Source organism: Misgurnus anguillicaudatus, chromosome 15 (genome assembly GCF_027580225.2).
Source record: "Misgurnus anguillicaudatus chromosome 15, ASM2758022v2, whole genome shotgun sequence".
Lineage (NCBI taxonomy): Eukaryota > Metazoa > Chordata > Actinopteri > Cypriniformes > Cobitidae > Misgurnus > Misgurnus anguillicaudatus.
Window position 1 is genome coordinate 25,947,577 of NC_073351.2, and position 20,478 is coordinate 25,968,054.

Here is a 20,478-nt window from a genome sequence, read left to right on the forward strand (position 1 = left end):
CAAAATCCATTGTCCATTAAACACATCCTTTTAGACTGTATTACTTTTACCCCTGTGAGAAATCGTTTTTACTCTGTTGATAGTTTTGAAAAGGTTTTTAATCAAGTGAGCCCAAGCATGGTTTTAAGATTTTTAGAGGAAATAAATTTGAAACATCTTTTTTAATCTAACTTTGATTTAATTATACTGTATTCTCGCCATGAATATAGCCTTTGAAGCTGGTATGGCGTTAAAAAAGAAAGAAAGAAAGAAAGACTTCCCACAATGTCCTGTTTTGACCCTGTGAAGGATTGTGATATGTAATTTTAGAATGATCACACTACTGTATTATCAAATACTGAATATAAAATTGTTCTCAACTTTGCCACCAGTTTTTTTACGAGTTTAAAGGATTAGTTCATTTTCTTAAAAAAAAAATCCAGATAATTTACTCACCACCATGTCATTCAAAATGTTGATGTGTTTCTTTGTTCAGTCGAGAAGAAATTATGTTTTTTGAGGAAAACATTCCAGGATTTTTCTCAATTTAATGGACTTTAATGGACCCCAACACTTAACAGTTTTAATGCGGTTAAAAATTGCAGTTTCAAAGGACTCTAAACGATCCCAAACGAGGCATAAGGGTCTTATCTAGCGAAACAATTGTCATTTTTGGCAAGAAAAATAAAAAATATGCACTTTTAAACCACAACTTCTCGTCTATCTCCTGTCCTGTGACGCGCCAGCGCGACCTCACGTAATTGCGTAATGACGTTGAAGGTCACGTGTTACATATATGCAACCCACATTTGCGGACCATTTTAAACAATAAACTGACACAAAGACATTAATTAGTATCATTCCACATACAACAATGTCAGAACGGTCCTCTTTCTCCACACATGTAAACACTGGGGCGTAGTTTTGCATACGTTATCCGTGACCTCTGGACGTGATGACATATTACCAGAGGTCGCGCTGGCGCGTCGCACGACCGGAGATAGACGAGAAGTTGTGCTTTAAAAGTGCATTTTTTTCTGGTCAAAAATGACAATCGTTTCGCTAGATAAGATCCTTATGCCTCGTTTGGGATCATTTAGAGTCCTTTGAAACTCTGTTAAAACTGCAATTTTAAACTGCATTAAAAATGTTAGGTGTTGGGGTCCATTAAAGTTAATTTAAATGAGAAAAATCCTGGAATGCTTTCCCCAAAAAACACAATTTCTTATCAATTGAACAAAGAAAGACAACAAGTTTGGATGACATGGTGGTGAGTAAATTATCTGGATTTTTTTTAAGAAAATGGACTAACCCTTTACGACTGGAGGCTGTTCTTATGTTTTAAATTATAAATCTGTGATCAGTGACTGCTGAATGAGGCTGAAATGTTTTTTTTTACTTGTTTTATTTCCAAGGGTTAAACACTTCATCTGTTTGGTGTAAATTTTTGTAATCAAATATATGTTTTTAAAAGTAACTGATTGACATTGATAAATGAACATTTTGGGTTTATTTGAAGTTGAGCTGAATCTCAACATCTGTGGAGGGCTGTGAAATACCACAAATTGTTTATTTTTTGTTTAGGCTTTAATTTTGGAGATCAATGAGCAGAGATATCGCTTGTCTGAGATGGAGAATGAACGGTTGCAGTATGAAAGAAAACTGAAATCCACTAAGGTGAGTCTGAATCGCTAGTTTCATGCTAGCATATCCATGAGCATTATGTATTTTCTCTTCTGTTCTTGTTTCTCTTTACCATTGCTAAACTCTTGCATCTTTGTCACATTTCCTATTATCTTTAAGTGTCTGTTTTCCATTTCCTCCTTGGCTAACTTCTCTTCCGCTAGTCGCTAATGGCTAAACTCTCTAGCCTGAAACTCAAAATGGGCCAGATGCAGTATGAAAAACAGAGGAAGGAACAAAAAATCCAGGCACTTGAGGTTGGCATACTGCATGGTACCTGTTTATGGCTGTGATCCTAAAACTTTATTTGGTTATTTATTATTGCATGTTTACTTTGTTTGCTGGCACTTTGTAGGTCTCTGTTTCACGTTGGTTTGAATTCACATATATGCAGTGACCTCATAAAGTATTTGCGTAGTACAATGTATCAAGTGATTAAAGGTCACATAACACACACAGTTTGTGACAATCTCATGTTAATCTTGGGTACCTACCTATAGAGTAGTACTGCATCCTTCATATTTCCATATTTCATATTTTTAGTTTTGTCAGATTTATAAATGAAATATCTGTGGCGGAGTGAGTTTTGTGTTGTTTACATTATATGCTCTGATTGCCAAGAAAACACAGACATTTGATGCAGTTTTACTTATCGCCTGTGGTCTGTTTATGGGTGTGCTCTTGCTCTCGCCATTGATTGGTGCTTTATGGTGAAAAGTGCTAGGATAGGGATGATAAATGGTGTGTATATGCTTTCTATGGTTCTCAATGAATTACGGTGAAATGCAGCTAAAGCCAAAGGGCGCTCTTGTGCAAAATCTCAATATGCGCCGCAGAAGTGCCACCATTTACACGGTTCTGGATATAGGGATAGATGGGTAAGATGTTGAGTTTATGGTTAGGTTTGGGGTAGGGCTGTCATAATGATTAAATAATCATCTCATCGCGATTGTTTGACCTCATTGCGATGATTTTAGATCACCGCAATGATTGCACATCTCTCTAAAAAACACAAGGGGGAGCTGCATCGCCTGTATAAATGAGACATTATCAGATTTAACTTTTTTTTATGTGTATTAATATTTACTGACAGTTAAACCTTGCAAAATATTTAATTTAAATAATCACAACGTGTAAAAATTATTTCATAAACAAAAAAATTATGAGAATTAAATGTCAAAGCACTAAAACAGACAATTAATCTTCATAATTATCACAATTTATTAGAACTGAATTGAAATGAATTTAAAATTTCATAACCGTGACGGTCCTAGGTAGTATTAAGATGAAAAACAAAGATTTGGGCTATATCTGATACAGCTATGGTCTAAATCCCGTGATATGTTGGGTTTAGGGTTAAGTTTGGGGGTAGGATTAGGATGGAAACAGCGCTCATCCGGTGAGATTTCACAAGATCTTGGTCGTAGCTGTATCCCTTCTAGCCACAACCCATTTACACACACATCTCCAGGAAAAGCTTATTTATGTCACTGTTCCTCAAACCTTTTCAGGTATTTTCATGATAATAAAGAATATTTTTAATGATTATGTTTGAAGAGTGTGGCTGTTATAAACTACTCAAACTCGCAGCGATTTCAGATGGATAGGGACTTCCTACTGATCAAAGAGCTGTAGTACATGAAAAGCTGTGCATAATATAGGCTGTGCGATTCAGAATCGGAATCAGACGGGTATTATTAATGTATATAGGCATTTATCATCCCAACCTCAAAAAGTGCTCGTACAAGGACGTCCACTGTATCTCTGCGACTCGTGACGTTACAGATTTGGTAGTCGAAAAAACTTTCAGAAGAAATACCTCAACTGCTTTTTTGAAACTTTACCTAAGTTTAGCCTGAGAATCCATGTCCTTTAACAGTGTAAATAAGTCAGAATGCATGAAAAAGCATTAGATCCCCCCCCAAATAACTTTATTAAGTTAAAGTGTTTGTTCATCCAAAAAAAATGTAATTTTGTCATTATTCACTTACCCTCATGACGTTCAAACCCCCATGACTTGCTTTGTTTTTCTGAACCGAGAGAACATTTTTTAAAAAAATTTCCCAAAAAGAAAACTAAAATATTATTCATTATTTTATAAGAGTTTTGACTTGTTCTTCTCTCGGAGCCTAAATGTTGTCACGTTGGTTTTAGAAAACGTAGAAAGCCATAAGACAAAAAGTTAGTGCTATGAAACAAGCAATAAGCGTATAAATAAGCATAGGTCGACCGGATTACACTGTCTGGGCTTATTTCTGCCATAACCTGTGAAGCACTTCATCCCGTTTATTACACGTCTGTATACCTCATTAATAAGATAAGGAACAGTAAATATGAATATTGAATATTTTATTTGCAAATTTTTAACAAATGCAGACCTTCTGCGAGGAAAACCTTTTATCTCTCTGTTTTAAGATAAGAGGTTTAAATGTCACAAATAACAATATTCGGATGAATCATTTGTAAATATAATGTAATTTCTGTTATTTAAAGACATATTTATATGTTATTAGTGTTAGTGTTATTAGTTTCAGGTGGTTGTTATTATCTTAGTACGGAGCCCCTAAGGGGGCATGGAGCAAAATAAATAAATTTTAGTTTCACGCGAGCACGCGATAGATTCACGCGAGCACGCGATAGATTCACGCGAGCACGCGATAGATTCACGCGAGCACGCGATAGATTCACGCGAGCACGCGATAGATTCACGCGAGCACGCGATAGATTCACGCGAGCACGCGATAGATTCACGCGAGCACGCGATAGATTCACGCGAGCACGCGATAGATTCACGCGAGCACGCGATAGATTCACGCGAGCACGCGATAGATTCACGCGAGCACGCGATAGATTCACGCGAGCACGCGATAGATTCACGCGAGCACGCGATAGATTCACGCGAGCACGCGATAGATTCACGCGAGCACGCGATAGATTCACGCGAGCACGCGATAGATTCACGCGAGCACGCGATAGATTCACGCGAGCACGCGATAGATTCACGCGAGCACGCGATAGATTCACGCGAGCACGCGATAGATTCACGCGAGCACGCGATAGATTCACGCGAGCACGCGATAGATTCACGCGAGCACGCGATAGATTCACGCGAGCACGCGATAGATTCACGCGAGCACGCGATAGATTCACGCGAGCACACAAAACTAAACTTTAAAAAAAATTCTGCACATGAAGGTTTCACATGAAACTAAACGTTTGATTTGTTTTACTCCAATGTCACCTTAGGGGCTCAGTATCTTGGAATAACATACCTTGGAATGTCGTGACTGGCCAATCAGAATCAAGCATTTTAGAGTGTAAGTGGCGATTCACATATCGCGTCTTTTGCGCACTCAAGTTCGTTATTTCAAATGTAGGCGCGCGGTACGCTCGTATGCGCACACAGTGCGACGCGCAAGTTTTTTCCAGGCACGTCCGCACCGCATCGATTTAAAAAAATTTCACCTTTTCAGAATGCCGCAAGCGCACGGCAGGTCATGTGACAACAACCAACCAACGGTCGTATTTTCCCCGCGGTTTTAGACGTGAAATGTGAACCGCCCCTAATAAAATGAAATGAATCAATTTGAATGTGTTTTTTGGGGAATTTCTGAGTCAATACACGCAATGAGAATTTTACACAGGGAGTCATTTACTGCATTTTCTCTGGTTGTCACTGTAGAATTAACTTTTTTTTATGGTGGCTTCAGTTTGACGAAGAGCTCCACTGAATATTATAGCCCTCTATTTAAAGAACAGACAGAGTTCTCATCGTGATCTTAAAGCTGCTCATTAAATCTCCCTTTCTCTATAAGCAGTAACTTTGGAGCCACCAGTGTAAGATCTCGGCATGTTTAATTAACCACAGGTATGCTTTAGTTTAAACTGAGAAGGATAGATTTCAGACTGCTATATAATGCTGAAGCTATTTCAAGTGCTACTTTCTACTACCACACACATCAGGAAATCTGTGTGAGGTTGGCATGACTGCGCTATTTTCTTTTGTCTAACACTTCTTTCCAACCCTAGCAAGACTGTTAAACACCTCAATAATGTGTTGTTAAAGGTGGACATTGTTCGGATGTTTTGCATGGCGTGATATGATGTGGTGTAGAACAACGTGAAGTTTGATTGTAAATGATGTATATACAAAAACAATTTGTGATTGGTGTTTTAGGAGGAGCTGGTTACATTAAGAAGGCAGCTGGATGGCAGAGATGGTGAGCTGAGAAGGCTGCAAGATGAGACGGGGTCCAGATCCTCAACGCCTGCAGGCCTAGACAGCACAGAGAGAGGTGGGTCATGATGTCACACACATGTTATTCACACTTAATCATAGTGTTGCCTGTCCCTGCATGCCCTTCACGGGACTAGTTATGTCTTGTCATTGTGGTGGACCTATAGTGATGCTGTCTTGACTTTTTTTAAGCTGAGGTATAAAGCTTAATCGGTTTGTATTTTTTTGCATGTCATTGTTTAGCTATGCATTGATTAATGCATACAGATGTATTAAACCAACACATTTAATAACACAAGACAATGAATATCATTACTCTGTCTTAAACAGTTTTCCCTACTGAGGAAACGTTTAAAAAGAGGCTCAAAGAGAAACGTAAGGGGACTTCACGTCTACCTTCTACCCTTACATCCTTTTTATAATCTATGTACTATTTATGTCCTGTTAGTCCTGCTTCATATGCCTGCATGTTTGGGCATGGTGCTCATCATCAAGCTTGCTTATCTATCGTATATCACAAACAACATACAGAATTTCTTAAAGGGAAATTAATAGATTTAAGAATGCAAGGTATTAAGTCTTGAATAGGGTAAGGAATAATGCACGTACCAAGGGTTAAAAAAAACAACCTTTCAGTATGCTTTAGCTCTTGTGTCAGATCGTGTTAGTCGACCGGCATGTCACATCCACACTATTGACACTGTTCTTTGCTTGTTCCCCCAAAGCTAGTTCTTTCCCCCTCCATCATGAATATCAGTGCATTGCCCCTAATTATTCTACCCATATTCCCCCATGACCTCACAGGCTTCACATCCACTCTTATCTGTGCCTGCATACACTCATGTTTCAAACCCAAACAAGCTCTTCCCCACTTCTATTGTGTACATTTCTCTCATTTGTTACAGAAGGTTGTTGTAATATTTCACTTGGCCGTGTCTTTAATGGTAAATGTCAGGCCATTTAAGGCTTATAAAATAGTTCACTGAGCCTGTGCCTTGCAGATATGGAGGTACAAAGGATGAAGAAAGCGATGGAGTCGCTGATGGCGGCAAATGAGGAGAAGGTAGTTTGAGGTCACAAGTTTATTTTCCAGTTACTTTTGATGTTTGCATGGGATGTTTAATGGCTTTCGGTGCTTTGTCCAGGATCGCAAGATTGAAGAACTGCGGCAGTCGCTTTTACGTTACAAGAAGGTGCAGGAGATGGTGATGTCTGCACAGGGAATAAAAGGTGATTGTAGTTAAAGTTTAGTTTTTGAAGCATAATACTTATCAAATAAAACACAAATGGGTGACTCTCACAAAATCCAGATTTAGAAGGTGTCCAGCATCAGAATTTTTAAAAAGCCCTTGAAGACAATTTTTTTGCACATATAAGATTAAGGTCTGAACTTACTATAACCATTTTTTTGAGGATTTTAAAAATATTTCCTATAGAATTATTTACATTTTTTAGATTATCATAAAAAATTATCATTACCGTAACATGATATTACATTTAATAGATGCATTTACAAACTCATGTTTTGATAATGAGAACTAAAAAGTTGTCAAGGTACTATGACACTATGACAAACAAAATCAACTTTTATCTGGAGAGAAAAAATAAGAACTACTTACCTGGTAGCCATCTTGAGTGTCACAGTCAATTATGTCCCTTCCAACATTTTTTTTTTGAAAATGTTAGTTCCTTGAGGGCTTAAACGATTGAAAATTGTTGCGGAGGATGAGAAAATTGGTCTTGGACACATTTATATTCCTTATTATTGTCTCTACATTTACCAATAATCACCAAATACCACATGTTTCTTTATTGTAAATGTTTATAGTATAACATGCACTGAAGCTTTTTATTTTTTAGATTTTTTAATTATAAATATTTCCATGTCAAAGAACCCAAATCCAGTCATGGACACGTTGCGGTAATGAAAATTTTCCCCTTAAATGTGGAAAAACAAAATTGGTTTGTATGATGTCATTTGAAATCATGTGCAAAATAGTACATGAAGAGATGTTTGTAACTGTATGCTTCTTATTTTGATACTCTAACTTTGCATTTACTTTTTTATCAAAATGTTTTATGACACCTCATAAGTCTAATTTCGCGAGAATCACCCAAATTAGTCGTATAAAACCATTCAAGCATGTCACGGTTCTAAGTTTCCCAAAAACAAAACCATTTAAATTGTAAAATAAAAGCCTAGTAACATTGCTTTTATGGAAATTAAATCACTCGTCCACCCACATTGCTGTTCTTATTACATCTTATGGGATGAATTTTGATCTGAATATCACCCAGTTAGTAAAATCGCACAGTGAGCTGTTGATATGTGACTGACTGTATTTTTTGACTGAGCTACTGATTGTATCTTCTGTCTTTCTCATCAGATAAGGTCAAAGGAGACAGTGATGAGAGCAATAGCGACAGCTCCCTGTCTATGTCCACCGCGCTCTCCGTTTCCATGGATACAGAGAAGTCTGTGCTCACTTACTCAGAGGAAGTGTCTGGGACGAGACAGGACGAGGTGTGGTTCTTTTCTGACCTGCAGTGTTCATATAATGAACCCCTCGAGGGATTGATGGTTCAGCCAAGCAGTGTTGCACTACACAAAGCGTGTCAACCTGCTGTGATGTCACAGACAAACCAAGACGTAGTGAGTCATAAAATGATGCCTTTAAACATGTCTGTTCAAAAGTGATGAATATAACCAAACAGCAGGTTTATCCAAGCACCTTTTTTGGCGCTTTTCCATTGCATAGTACCTCACGGTTTAGGTCGGGTCAGCTCGCCTCACTTTGGCTTGGTTAGCTTTTCCCTCGAGTTTAGTAACACTTCGGAGTGGGAGGGATTATAGGCGTGTCATTTTATTTGCGCTGCATATGGCTGTGACATCATACAAGTGAGAGCGTTGGTGAGATGCTATACATTCCCATACATTCATTTATTTTTCAAAATTAAAATTGACCACCACAAATAGATGTTTGATCACTACCTCTGTCTCACATGACAGTTTCTGTGCAAACACCCGTGGCTTCAGTCGACGCGCTCCGCTGAGCCTCATTTAAGTTGCATTTAAGCATATATGCTGGCGTGCGCATCGCGAATGTGCCGCCACAAACTGCAAGTCTGGAAAAAACTGGTTTGCTGTTCCTGATTCTCAACCTGTGGATGTTTTTCATCGCTAAAAGGGAGTTTGGAAACTTATAGCAGAGCACAGATGACAACATGGTTGCTCGAGACAGCGCAAGCTAGCACTATGCTAAAGCTAATCTTTACATTATAGTAATGACGCTGGTAGTGACGATTCCCTCAGACCAATCAGTGCTCTACAGTGTTTTCACGTCATGTTTTGGTATCAACTCGAGTCGCTTGAAAACCCAACCGAGGTGGTACTAAAAAAAGTATTTGGTACTACGTACTGCACCAAGTGGAAAAGCCCCCAAAAGTAAACTCACCCGACCCAAACCGTGGGGTACAATGCAATGGAAAAGCGCCATTTTATATCCCTCTAAAACTGTAGTCAGACCCTTCAAAATAACTGCAAATACTTGGTAGCATAAGAACGGACTTTGACTTGATTTAAAATAAAACTTCTTCCAAAATAATAGCTTCAATATTTTGAATATCATAAAATAAACAGAAATGAATATCCTAATTTTACACTCCTAAGTCAGTAGTTTATGTTTCCATTAGCTACCCTTCAAATTGCGCAAATTGACATTGCGATTTGACAATACAGCCAATGGAAACACGTCAATTTCGCAAAAACTCCCATATATCGTAAAAAAGTTTTTACGCTCGCATAAGGTGGTTTTTAGGAAATTCGGAAAAGGTGTATTTCGCAAAACTGCAATGGAAACCTGATGTATGTAAGACATAATCAATGATGACGCTGTATGTACTAAAACCTCCCAGAAACACTTCATACGTTGCCACTCCTAAGTATAAGGGGCTTTTCTTTGGCATTATTGTTTGGATAACACTCCTACATCCCCTTCGGTTAAAAATAATGGCTAGTGCGGTGAATGTGATATTAGTAAACCTACCAAAATCAGATATGCGACTACAATGTTTTAGTTGCATGTCATTGGTTAGTGAAAATGCCTTCATTTTATCACAAGGTGTTTTTACTGACATTCAAATAATATAACATACATTTTGCGCAAATCTGTAATGGAAACGCAGCTATTGTGTTCAAGAATTTGTCTGACTTGGTTTTCAGTGTGTTTAAAGGTTTACTTTACCACTACTGTGGATTTATTACCATATTTTTTCTATGTAGGCTCCTACATTTGTCAGTACGCTACAAGTGCCGTCACTCACTGTATCATCTTCAGACAGTGGTCTAGTACTGGATAACATACAGTCATCAAGGTAAAGCATTGCAAAGCATGACTGAGACATCCATACATTAAATCAGATGCACTGCTTCCTGAACTTCGGCCAGCTCCTTGTTTCCTGTCTGCCATTGTTGGACGGGCTGATTAATCCAGGTGTGCCTGACCTCAGTAGTCACAACAACAATAATCAGACACACCTGGATTAATCAGTTTGTCCAATAATGGCAGACATGAAACAAGGAGCTGGCTGAAGTTCAGGAAGTAGTGCAGCTGGGCATAAAGCCTATTCAATACAACAAATGCTGTTATTTTAATTTTCCAACATGATTAAATTATGTTGGGACATATTTTGCACAGATTGAATGATTGTCACACTGCCCCAAAACCACAAAAGGGGTTTACACTGATCCAGCAAAACCCAACAACCAAATTTCATCTTGATAAAGCAATCTGAACTTTTGAGCTTTTAGAGCCAGGGCTATAATATAATACGTGTACATCTAAAACCCTCACAATTTCCAGCAAGTCACCCTATCATCTATGTCAGCACCTCTAAAACCTTTTCCTTTCTTATGTAATGTTAGCATCCTAAATCTTTCTATTCTTCCTTATATCTATGTCTGATGTATGTGTTTCCAAGTGGCCGTCATCGTTTTTACAAATGTTATCCCGTCTATATGAATTATTATCAGTGCATTCATTTCAATGTCCCAATTTATGACTAAAACACCCTCTTTATGCTTTCTTTATGCCCTCTTTATGATATCATTCTACTGCATATAGTCTTGTCACCTTTATCTGTGTAACCACACTGCATGTCAGTCGCCCTCAGCCATGTGTATACCCCACTGCTTGCCCATCATGCTTTGCCACCACCTCTGCATCCCAATGCTTGTGTGTTTGTCCTTTGTAGTGATGAGGGGAGCCTAGATCCTAGTCAGGAGCCTATTCAATCACAGGAGACCCCGTTACATGAGAGTCCCGAGTGAGTATGTGTGTCTGGTGGCACACGGGACAAAAATGGCATGTTTTTGAGATGCCATTTTTGGGGTAATCAGAAATGCCTCCATTGTAAATGAAAGTGTGTTTGACACCTTAAATGGATAGTTTACCTAAAATGAAAATTCTGTCATTATTTGCACAGCCTCATTTTGTGACAAACCTTTATAAATTTCTTTGGTTCAGATGAATACAAAGATATTTTGAGCAATTTTTGCCCCATTGACATCTATAGTATTCTTTTATCCTGCTATACATGGAAGAAATTTTAAAGGTTTGTCACAGTATGGGTGTGGGTAAGTGATGACAGAGTTTTCATTTTAAGGTGAACTATTCCTTTAATAGTGAAGTCACATATGGATGTTTCTATGCATTGATGGTAACTTGTCGTATCATGTCTTAGAACTTCAGAAGCCACAAAGTCGGAGAGTTTGGGCAATCTGGATGGAAAGACCAGTGAAAAGGTAAATTTAGGTGCCGTTTACAATTTTAAAAAAAATCAAAACCAGGAGTTTTTGTGTGTTAAAGATACAATTTGTAGAATCCGCCGATAGAGGGCGCACAATCAAAACAATAACAATGACGTAGATTAATGACGCTCTGAAGCAGCGTGGAAATATGGGATTTGTTGTCTTTAACTCAACCGCTGATGGCCATCAATCAGACAGGAACGAGAAATTATGTTAACGGATGAGGTAAAGTAATCAAGTTTTGTAAATGTTGCGTTTGATGACATTGTTTTATTCAATTCAATTCAATTCAATTTTATTTATATAGCGCTTTTCACAATACTCAATTGTTTCAAAGCAGCTTTACATTAATAGAAGCAGTAAAAGCACAGAAAAATGACAGATAGCACAACATAATACACAATAGCATAAGCTGTCAAATTTGCTGAGGCTATGACTCGACATTATGAACGAGCGTATTACTAATGTAACGTCTAGGAGAAGAAGCTAAATTAAGCCCAAGCAGGCTACCTCCCCGGGGTAAAAAACCCCCTAGGAGAAAAAAAACAAAAACCCCGGGTTGTTGAGCCGAGGAAAAAAAAAATAAAAAGTCCTAGGAGGGAAAAACCCTTGGGAGATATATATGTATATAAACACATATAAACGGATAAGGAGATTAAGCGGGGATTAAGCGGGGTTTAAGCGGGTTCTGCCGGTGGTCGTTGGTCAGGCATCAGCTGGGCATCACAGTGATGGACGACCAGTAGATCAGAGGTGAGTCGACTTTCACATCTACCGGAACTGGGTCTGTTTGTCCCATTGTCCTCAGGGTCGAGGACAGGACAGGGAGAGAAAAACAAAATCATATTAGCGTAGGGGCCGTTCACATGTAATGCAAGTGTCACACAGTGATGTGGTTTAATCAGCTTAGTTTCAGACAGACTAACTATTGCGGCATAATTATATTATCCACAGTTGAGGATTTTGCAAATTGGGGGCCCACTGCGACGGTATATATGGTAACTAAGGGTCACCTTCTGATTTTTAAGAGAAAGAGAAAATGAAACCTGTCGACCCGTTTGACTAAGGCCTGTAGCCCCACTGTCGTCGTTAATGCAGGTTCAGTGGCAAACGGGTCTATATTGCATGCTATTTACAAGATCATGAGAAAACGCCAACATCGCAACCTGACCATACGTGCCAACCCGTTTGACTAAGGCTGGAGGCCCCACTGTCGTCGGTAATGCAGGTTCAGTGGCAAACGGGTCTGTATGGCATACTATTCACAAGACACAAAAAAGCGCCAAAATCGCAACCCGACCATACGTGCCAACCCGTTTGACTAAGGCTGGAAGCCCTACTGTCGTCGTTAATGCAGGTTCAGTGGCAAACGGGTCTGTATGGCATAGTATTCGCAATATAAAGATATAAAGAAAGCGCCAAAAAGCCCAACCCAACCATACGTGCCAACCCGTTTGACTAAGGCTGGAAGCCCCACTGTCGTCGTTAATGCAGGTTCAGTGGCAAACGGGTCTGTATGGCATAGTATTCGCAATATAAAGAAAGCGCCAAAAGCCCAACCCAACCGTACGTGCCAACCCGTTTGACTAAGGCCGGATGCCCCACTGTCGTCGTTAATGCAGGTTCAGTGGCAAACGGGTTTGTATGGCATACTATTCACAAGAACACGAAAGTTCCAAAATCGCAATCCGACTATACGTTAAGATAAGGTTTTTATTTATTTATTTGGTTGGTCTGTTTTATGACCGCGAGTGCTTTGTTCCGTACAGATAACTATTTCGAGTTAAGTACTTTTACTAGACAAATTATGCGAATGCTTTGTTGAAGAGAAAAGTTTTAAGTCTAGATTTAAAATTATCGACTGTGTCTGATTCTCGGACATCGGTTGGTAAATCATTCCAGAGCTTAGGGGCCAAGTAGGAAAATGACCTTCCACTTTTAGACACTTTTGATAGTCTAGGGATAATCAAGAGACCAGAATTTTGTGACCGTAGTGTGCGTGATGGATTGTATTCTGATAGTAATTCTCTAAGGTATGAGGGTGCTAGGCCATTTAAAGCTTTGTAGGTGAGTAGTGATATTTTAAATTGAATGCGATATTTAACTGGTGGCCAGTCTAAAGATGCCAGAATTGGGCTTATGTGGTCGTACTTTTTAGATCGAGTAAGTACCCTTGCGGAAGCGTTTTGAACTAGCTGAAGCTTGTTTACTTGATTTGCATGGCATCCCCCGAGTAGCGAGTTACAATAGTCTATTCTAGAGGTCATAAAAGCATGGATAAGCTTCTCTGCGTCAGATGTAGACAGTATATGGCGTATTTTCGAGATATTTCTAAGGTGGAAGAAAGCTGTACGGCAGACGTTGGCGATATGACTATCGAAGGATAAGTTGCTGTCGAACATCACACCTAAGTTCCTTACCGTGGAAGATGGCACCACAGTGCAGCCATCTATGTGCAACGTGTAATCTGACATATTATGTTTGTAGCGATTCGGTTCAATAATAAGTATCTCTGTCTTATTGGAGTTCAGCTTAAGAAAGTTATGTGCCATCCAGTCACTAACATCGCTAAGGCAGTCTGTGAGCTTAGAAAACGTGTGTGTTTCGCTGGGATGTGAGGAGATGTAAAGCTGGGTATCATCCGCATAGCAGTGAAAACTTATGTTATGTTTCCTGATAATGTCTCCTAGAGGTAACATGTATAACGAGAACAGGATAGGACCTAAAACCGATCCCTGCGGTACACCGTATTTAACCAGGGAGTGATATGACTCTTCCTCGTTTACATAAACAAAGTGATAGCGATTGGTTAGATACGACCTAAACCATGCTAGCGCCTGACCACTGATACCAACATAGTTTTCTAGTCTATTGAGTAAGATTGTATGATCTATTGTGTCAAAGGCTGCACTAAGGTCTAATAATATAAGAATTGAGATTTCACCACGATCGGATGTTAATAGGAGGTCATTTGTAACTCTAAGCAACGCTGTCTCTGTGCTATGGTGGGGCCTGAATCCTGATTGGAACTTTTCATATGTACTATTATTTGTCAAAAATGTGCGTAACTGGCTTGCCACTACCTTTTCTAATATTTTCGAAAGAAAAGGGAGATTTGAGATTGGTCTAAAGTTATTAAGCTCTCCCTGATCAAGCTGTGGTTTTTTAATCAGAGGTTTAATAACTGCTAGTTTGAAAGATGTTGGAACGTATCCTATTTCTAGCGATGAGTTAAAGATATTTAGAACCGGGGTTGACACTACAGGAAATACCTCTTTAAGTAGTTTTGTGGGAACGGGGTCTAATATACAGGACGATGATTTGGATGACGTTACTAGTTTAGAGAGCTCTTCTATTGTAGTAGGTTTAAATGAATCAAGATGTTCGTGTGGTAGTCTAGTGTTAAGTGAACTAACGGGTAGAGTGGTGGCTGCCTGTGTAGCTACGATGTTTTCCCTTATAGCCGTAATTTTGTTAGAAAAGAAGTTCATGAAGTCGTTACTATTGTGTTGGAGTTTACTATTGGTTTCTGTTTGTTCTTTGTTTCTAGTCAGTTTTGCAACGGTGCTAAAGAGGAAACGAGGGTTATTATGATTCTCATTTATAAGCTTGCTAAGATAGGTAGATCTGGCGGTTTTAATAGCCTGTCTGTAGTGTTTAACACTATCTTTCCATGCTGCACGCCATACTTCTAATTTTGTGCTTCTATAATTTCTTTCCATTTTCCTAGTTGCCTTTTTAAGAGCTGCGGTGTGATGATCATACCATGGAGCTGGCGGCTTTTCTTTGATTCTCTTTTTTCGAATGGGAGCAACGGCATCCAATGTGTTAGAACAGACATTGTTTAGGTTTTCTATTACAATATCTAGATCATCACAGTTATCTGCATGTTTAATTTGGGACAGGTCTGGAAGAGTGCTAATAAAGCTATCTTTAGTGGTGGAAATTATTGTTCTGGCTAATCTGTAGCATGTTGTGGATTGAGTGATCCTATCTAGAAGTACAGTGTATGACACAAGGTAATGGTCAGAAACTGCATCACTCTGAGGTGATATTTTGATGTCATTAATATTAAGCCCGAGTGACAGAATTAAGTCTAATGTGTGCTTACGAGTATGCGTTGGCCCTGTCACGTTTTGTCTAATATTGAGAGAATTTAGAACATCCATAAACGCACGTCCTAATGCATCTTTATGGTTATCCACATGAATATTAAAATCACCAACGATAAGAGCTTTATCTACAGTGACTGCAAGCTCAGACAGAAAATCTGCTATTTCTTTAAGGAAATCTGCATGGTGGCCCGGAGGTCTATAGATTGTAGATAAGGCAAAAGAGAGCTGTTTGTGGTTACGATCAGTTATTTCCATATTTAACAACATTAGTTCAAATGATTTAAATTTTAGTTCAGATTTTTGGTTTACTTTAAAAAATTTGTTGTATATTGTAGCTACACCACCCCCTCTCCCCTTTAACCTAGGTTCGTGTTTATAATAATAGTCTTGTGGGGTGGATTCGTTTAAACTAATGTAGTCGTCTGCTTTAAGCCAGGTTTCTGTTAAACAGAGTGCATCTAAGTTTTGGTCATTAATTATTTCATTAACAATAGGTTCTTTATTGGTAAGCGATCTAATGTTAAGAAGGCCGAATTTTAACATTCGAGGTTCATCTTGTAATGTATTGTTTTCTAATTTTATGTTGGTCAAATTTGTACGTGATGTGGCAAGCGGTGCTCTGTATTTGCTTGTTCGGGGAACAGATACAGTTGAAATGTGTTGATATTCTGGTAAGATCGACTCGAAGTTCTGGGATATATGTGATCTAGACATATCATGCCAGCTAACAGACGGACAGTTAAGCTGATCCGTCTGTTTCCTGACCTGGGCCCTGGATAGTCATACTATATCAGAATTAAGAATATTAATCAGATTTCTGGTGAGTATAGCACTTCCTTCTGATGTCGGATGAAGGCCATCTCGGGTTAGGAGGAATGGTCTACCCCAGAAATGCTTCCAATTGTCTATAAACCCTACATTATGCTGAGGGCACCACTTTGACATCCAGCCATTGAGAGACACTAATCTACTATGTGTTTCATCTCCCCGGTAGGCGGGGAGGGGACCAGAGCATATTACATTGTCTGACATTGTTTTTGCAATTTCACACATCTCCTTAATATTATCTTTGGTGATTTCCGACTGTCGGAGTCTGGTGTCATTTGTTCCGGCGTGAATAACAATCTTAGAAAACTTCCGTTTAGCATTAGCCAGTACTTTAAGTTTGGATCTAATGTCAGACGTTCTGGCTCCCGGTATACAGTCGACTAGGGTGTTTGGTGCCTCAATGTTAGTGTTCCTGAGTATAGAATCTCCAATGACCAGGGCACTTTTAACAGGTGTTTCAGCTAGTGTATTCCTTAGGGGATCGAATCTGTTAGAAAGTACCGTAACGTTATGGGTCTTAGATGGACGCCGTATATGACTATGCCGCCTGACAGTCACCCAGTTAGACCGCCGACTTGACTCTGATGTCGGGACCGAGCCATGTGTATTATGATAAACACTATGCGCGCTCGATACAGTATTTATAATGTTTACATTAGCATCTGATGTCGGAACACTATGTGCGCTCGATACATTGTTTGTAATGTTTACATTAGCATCTGATGTCGGAACCGAGCCATTAGTCTTTTCGCTCGATACAGTATTTACAACAGTAACATTAGCGGTTTTGCTATCCTCAACTAGCGTTCGGATGCGCGATTCTAGTTCAGCAACCTTCTCAGTTAATCTTAATACTTCAATACACTTAGTGCATGTAAACCCATCTATGCTAACGGCAGAAGCTAAACTATACATGTAGCAAGTAGTACATGTTACAATAACAAGCGGAGTCTTACCGCTTTCATGCTGGGCGATGGCGTCTTTGTTTACCCGAACGCGCTCCGCGGAGCTGCATCGCGTTGGGGGTTTGGTTGTGGTACGCCTCAGTCGCCTGCGAACGTCTGGGTCCAGGGTGATGTTGGGCATGCTGAATCTGCGAAGGCCGGGCAGCGGCTCCTCCACAGCTTCCCGATCGCTTTCATGTTGGGCAATGGCGTCTCCGTTCACTCGCTTACGGTCCGTAAAGCTGCATCGCGTGGAACACTCGTTTGTCGCATTCCTCGGTCGCTTGTGGACGTCCGGAGACATGGTGAAGTGGGCGCTGTAGCTCGCGTTGGATCTGCTCAAACTGATCAACTCCTTCGCAGCTTCCCGCTCAGGCGAGGACAGGTCAGAAAAGCATATATCAGATGAATCCGCCATTAGATCGGTTTTATACCATTATGTAAGGTTTCATGTAATGTTTAAAACGAAATTGTTAGTCATAGATGTTACAGTATTAGTCCAATACGATGGTGTGTTAACACAGCACAGAATTAAGTTATCAGATCAACAAACTTACCATAAACAAGCCAGTATAGCCCGATAGACGCATACTTCCGCATTTGTCCACGACACTGTTGTCATGTGGTTTCTATGTTAATTAAAGTGGTAACAAAGGTAACGTGGATATTAACGTCATTGACAGGCGACTGCACTGCCCCGTGTCACTGTTTAGAATGGCAATTTTCTCATAATTTACAAGTAGTTGAAAACATTAGAGATATTGTTAGTAATCAGCGGGACAAAATATATAACACTGGCCTAGTGGTTTTTGGATATTTTACTGCAAATATCTTACAAATTGTACCTTTAATGGTTCGTTTACACAACAATGTTTTGGGGCCACTTTATGGTCTTGGGTTACTTGCCGTATAAAATCTACCTTATTGTCCATCTAAACTAAACTGCCCCATGCTTTTACCATCTTGATTGTTTTCCTGCATCCGAAATCGTGTACTGTGACAGTAGGTACTGAATTAGATTTTCCTTTCGGTAAAGAAAGGATCAGGATCTTGCCGGAAGTGTTAGGTCATCCAGGTACTTTTGCCTACTGTTTTTCAAATACTATGAATTCGGACATACTACTTGCCTCGCCTACTGCTTTTCGCTTACTATATAGTATGGAAGTAGGCGGTTTCGGACACACCGTTTGTATTTATCGCTCTGTAAAAGAATGTGTGTGTGTGTGGACAGATGTGCAGTGTTTCACGTAACATTGCCATCTACTGGCCTGGCACACGTAATACAGCAGTTTTTAGTAGTTTTTGCAGATATCTGTAAATGCCAATCTTTTTGACAGGGTTGTTGTATATGGGAAATTTTTTAAAAACAAAAGAAATACTTAGTCCAGGGTTGAAAACCCAATACTCTGGAAATTGTTTTTTTTTTTAAACGTTGCTAGCGCCAGCATTTTTCATTATTTTCACAAAAGTTTAATGCCTTCCAGAAAATGTTCTGTCTAAAATATATAAACATACAATATATCAAATGAAAGAACAGACCCTCTACTTTCAAACAAAAAATATTTCTCTTTTTCTCAAATATGGGTAGGTTTCTTAAAAAACACCAAATTTTAAGCAAAAAGCTGAGATAATAATTTTTTTTAAGTGCTTTTGATAGAGATCAGATGCAGAGCGATCCTCAAAACTTAAACAGACATACAGCTGTTTGCCCTAGGGCGATATTTCCGGGTTTTATAAGTTGCACCTGGTGGATAATAGCGGTATTGCAGAAAGCCGGAAATACTTGTCATTGGCAGGGAAGCATTTTCGCTTAATTGATGAGTTAAGTTGTCAATGGTGGGGGGGTGGGTTAAAAGCTGAATGAGCTCATTTCTATGAGTCATAGAAATGAAGGAAAGTCATCCTTTCTATAATAAACATTACAGTACATATTTTTAGTTCTGCACAGCTTTACAATATAAAATATGACTGGAGAAGTAATAATATGAAGAAAAAATGCAACGTTATTTAGTGTGTGGTGTTTTTTCATTCTAGAAACTATCGGCAGAGGATCAAGGACCAGCAGAGGTAATTTTTATCATTTTCATTTCTCACCTTCTTACAGTCACTTTCATGGTGGTGATTCAGACTTCAGTCACCTTAATAAAAAGCTTTTCAAGTGTTAAAGGGATAGTTCACCCCCCAAAAAAATCTTTCATTTACTCACTTTCATGTTGTTACAAACCTGTATACATTTTTTGTTCTAATGAACATGAAGGGAGATACTTTGTTGAATTTTTCTAACCAAACAGTTCATAAGCCCCATTCACTTCCATAGTATAATTTTTTCCTACTATAGAAGGTAATGGGGCTCACAAACAGTTTGGTTACAAACATTCCTCAAAACTTTTCTTTTGTGTTCATCAGAACAAAGAAATTTATAGAGGTTTGTAACAACATGAGAGTGAGTGAATGATGAGAGATTTTTGAGTGAACTATCCCTTTAATATTGATTTAGCCTGTCTACTTTATGTAAGCATACTACGTGTATGTTTTACTGTTTATAATAATACTGTATTGTACATAATAAAGTACTATATTATCTACATGTGTAAAAGGGGTCCTGGATGGTCTGATTTTTTTTTTCAGAGCAAAACGTTTGAGGAGTTCAACAAGATCACATCTTTACCACCCAAATCCCCAACCTCTTTACGCGCTGCAGAGGATGATAGCTTTGGTACCAGGAAAGCCAGATCTTCCTTTGGACGGGGTTTCTTTAAGCTCAAAGGAGGAAAGAGGACTGCTAGTGCCCCTAATTTGGCTGAGACAGGCTAACTTCAATTTCTAAAACTGCATTCAGACTAGCAGCGACTTTCTCGCTGTGTGCTGCTCATCTTTTTGAAT

The 20,478-nt window shown here is 39.0% G+C and overlaps 1 protein-coding gene across 8 annotated transcripts in view; it reads left to right on the forward strand.

Moving 5' to 3' along the window:
• The window catches only part of ppfibp1b (PPFIA binding protein 1b), a 45,149-nt gene that overhangs the window by 15,200 nt on the left and 9,471 nt on the right, over window positions 1-20,478 (forward strand). The window contains exons 7-18 of one of the 8 annotated variants that reach the window (XM_073853662.1): window positions 1,564-1,656; window positions 1,827-1,919; window positions 5,840-5,957; window positions 6,230-6,274; window positions 6,901-6,962; window positions 7,045-7,129; window positions 8,287-8,552; window positions 10,182-10,273; window positions 11,153-11,224; window positions 11,642-11,702; window positions 19,630-19,662; window positions 20,224-20,394. In XM_073853662.1, coding sequence (XP_073709763.1) covers window positions 1,564-1,656; window positions 1,827-1,919; window positions 5,840-5,957; window positions 6,230-6,274; window positions 6,901-6,962; window positions 7,045-7,129; window positions 8,287-8,552; window positions 10,182-10,273; window positions 11,153-11,224; window positions 11,642-11,702; window positions 19,630-19,662; window positions 20,224-20,394 — 1,191 coding nt within the window. The remainder of the gene's footprint in view (window positions 1-1,563; window positions 1,657-1,826; window positions 1,920-5,839; window positions 5,958-6,229; window positions 6,275-6,900; window positions 6,963-7,044; window positions 7,130-8,286; window positions 8,553-10,181; window positions 10,274-11,152; window positions 11,225-11,641; window positions 11,703-19,629; window positions 19,663-20,223; window positions 20,395-20,478) is intronic. The other 7 variants (XM_073853666.1, XM_073853664.1, XM_073853668.1 and 4 more) reach the window with 7 other exon arrangements.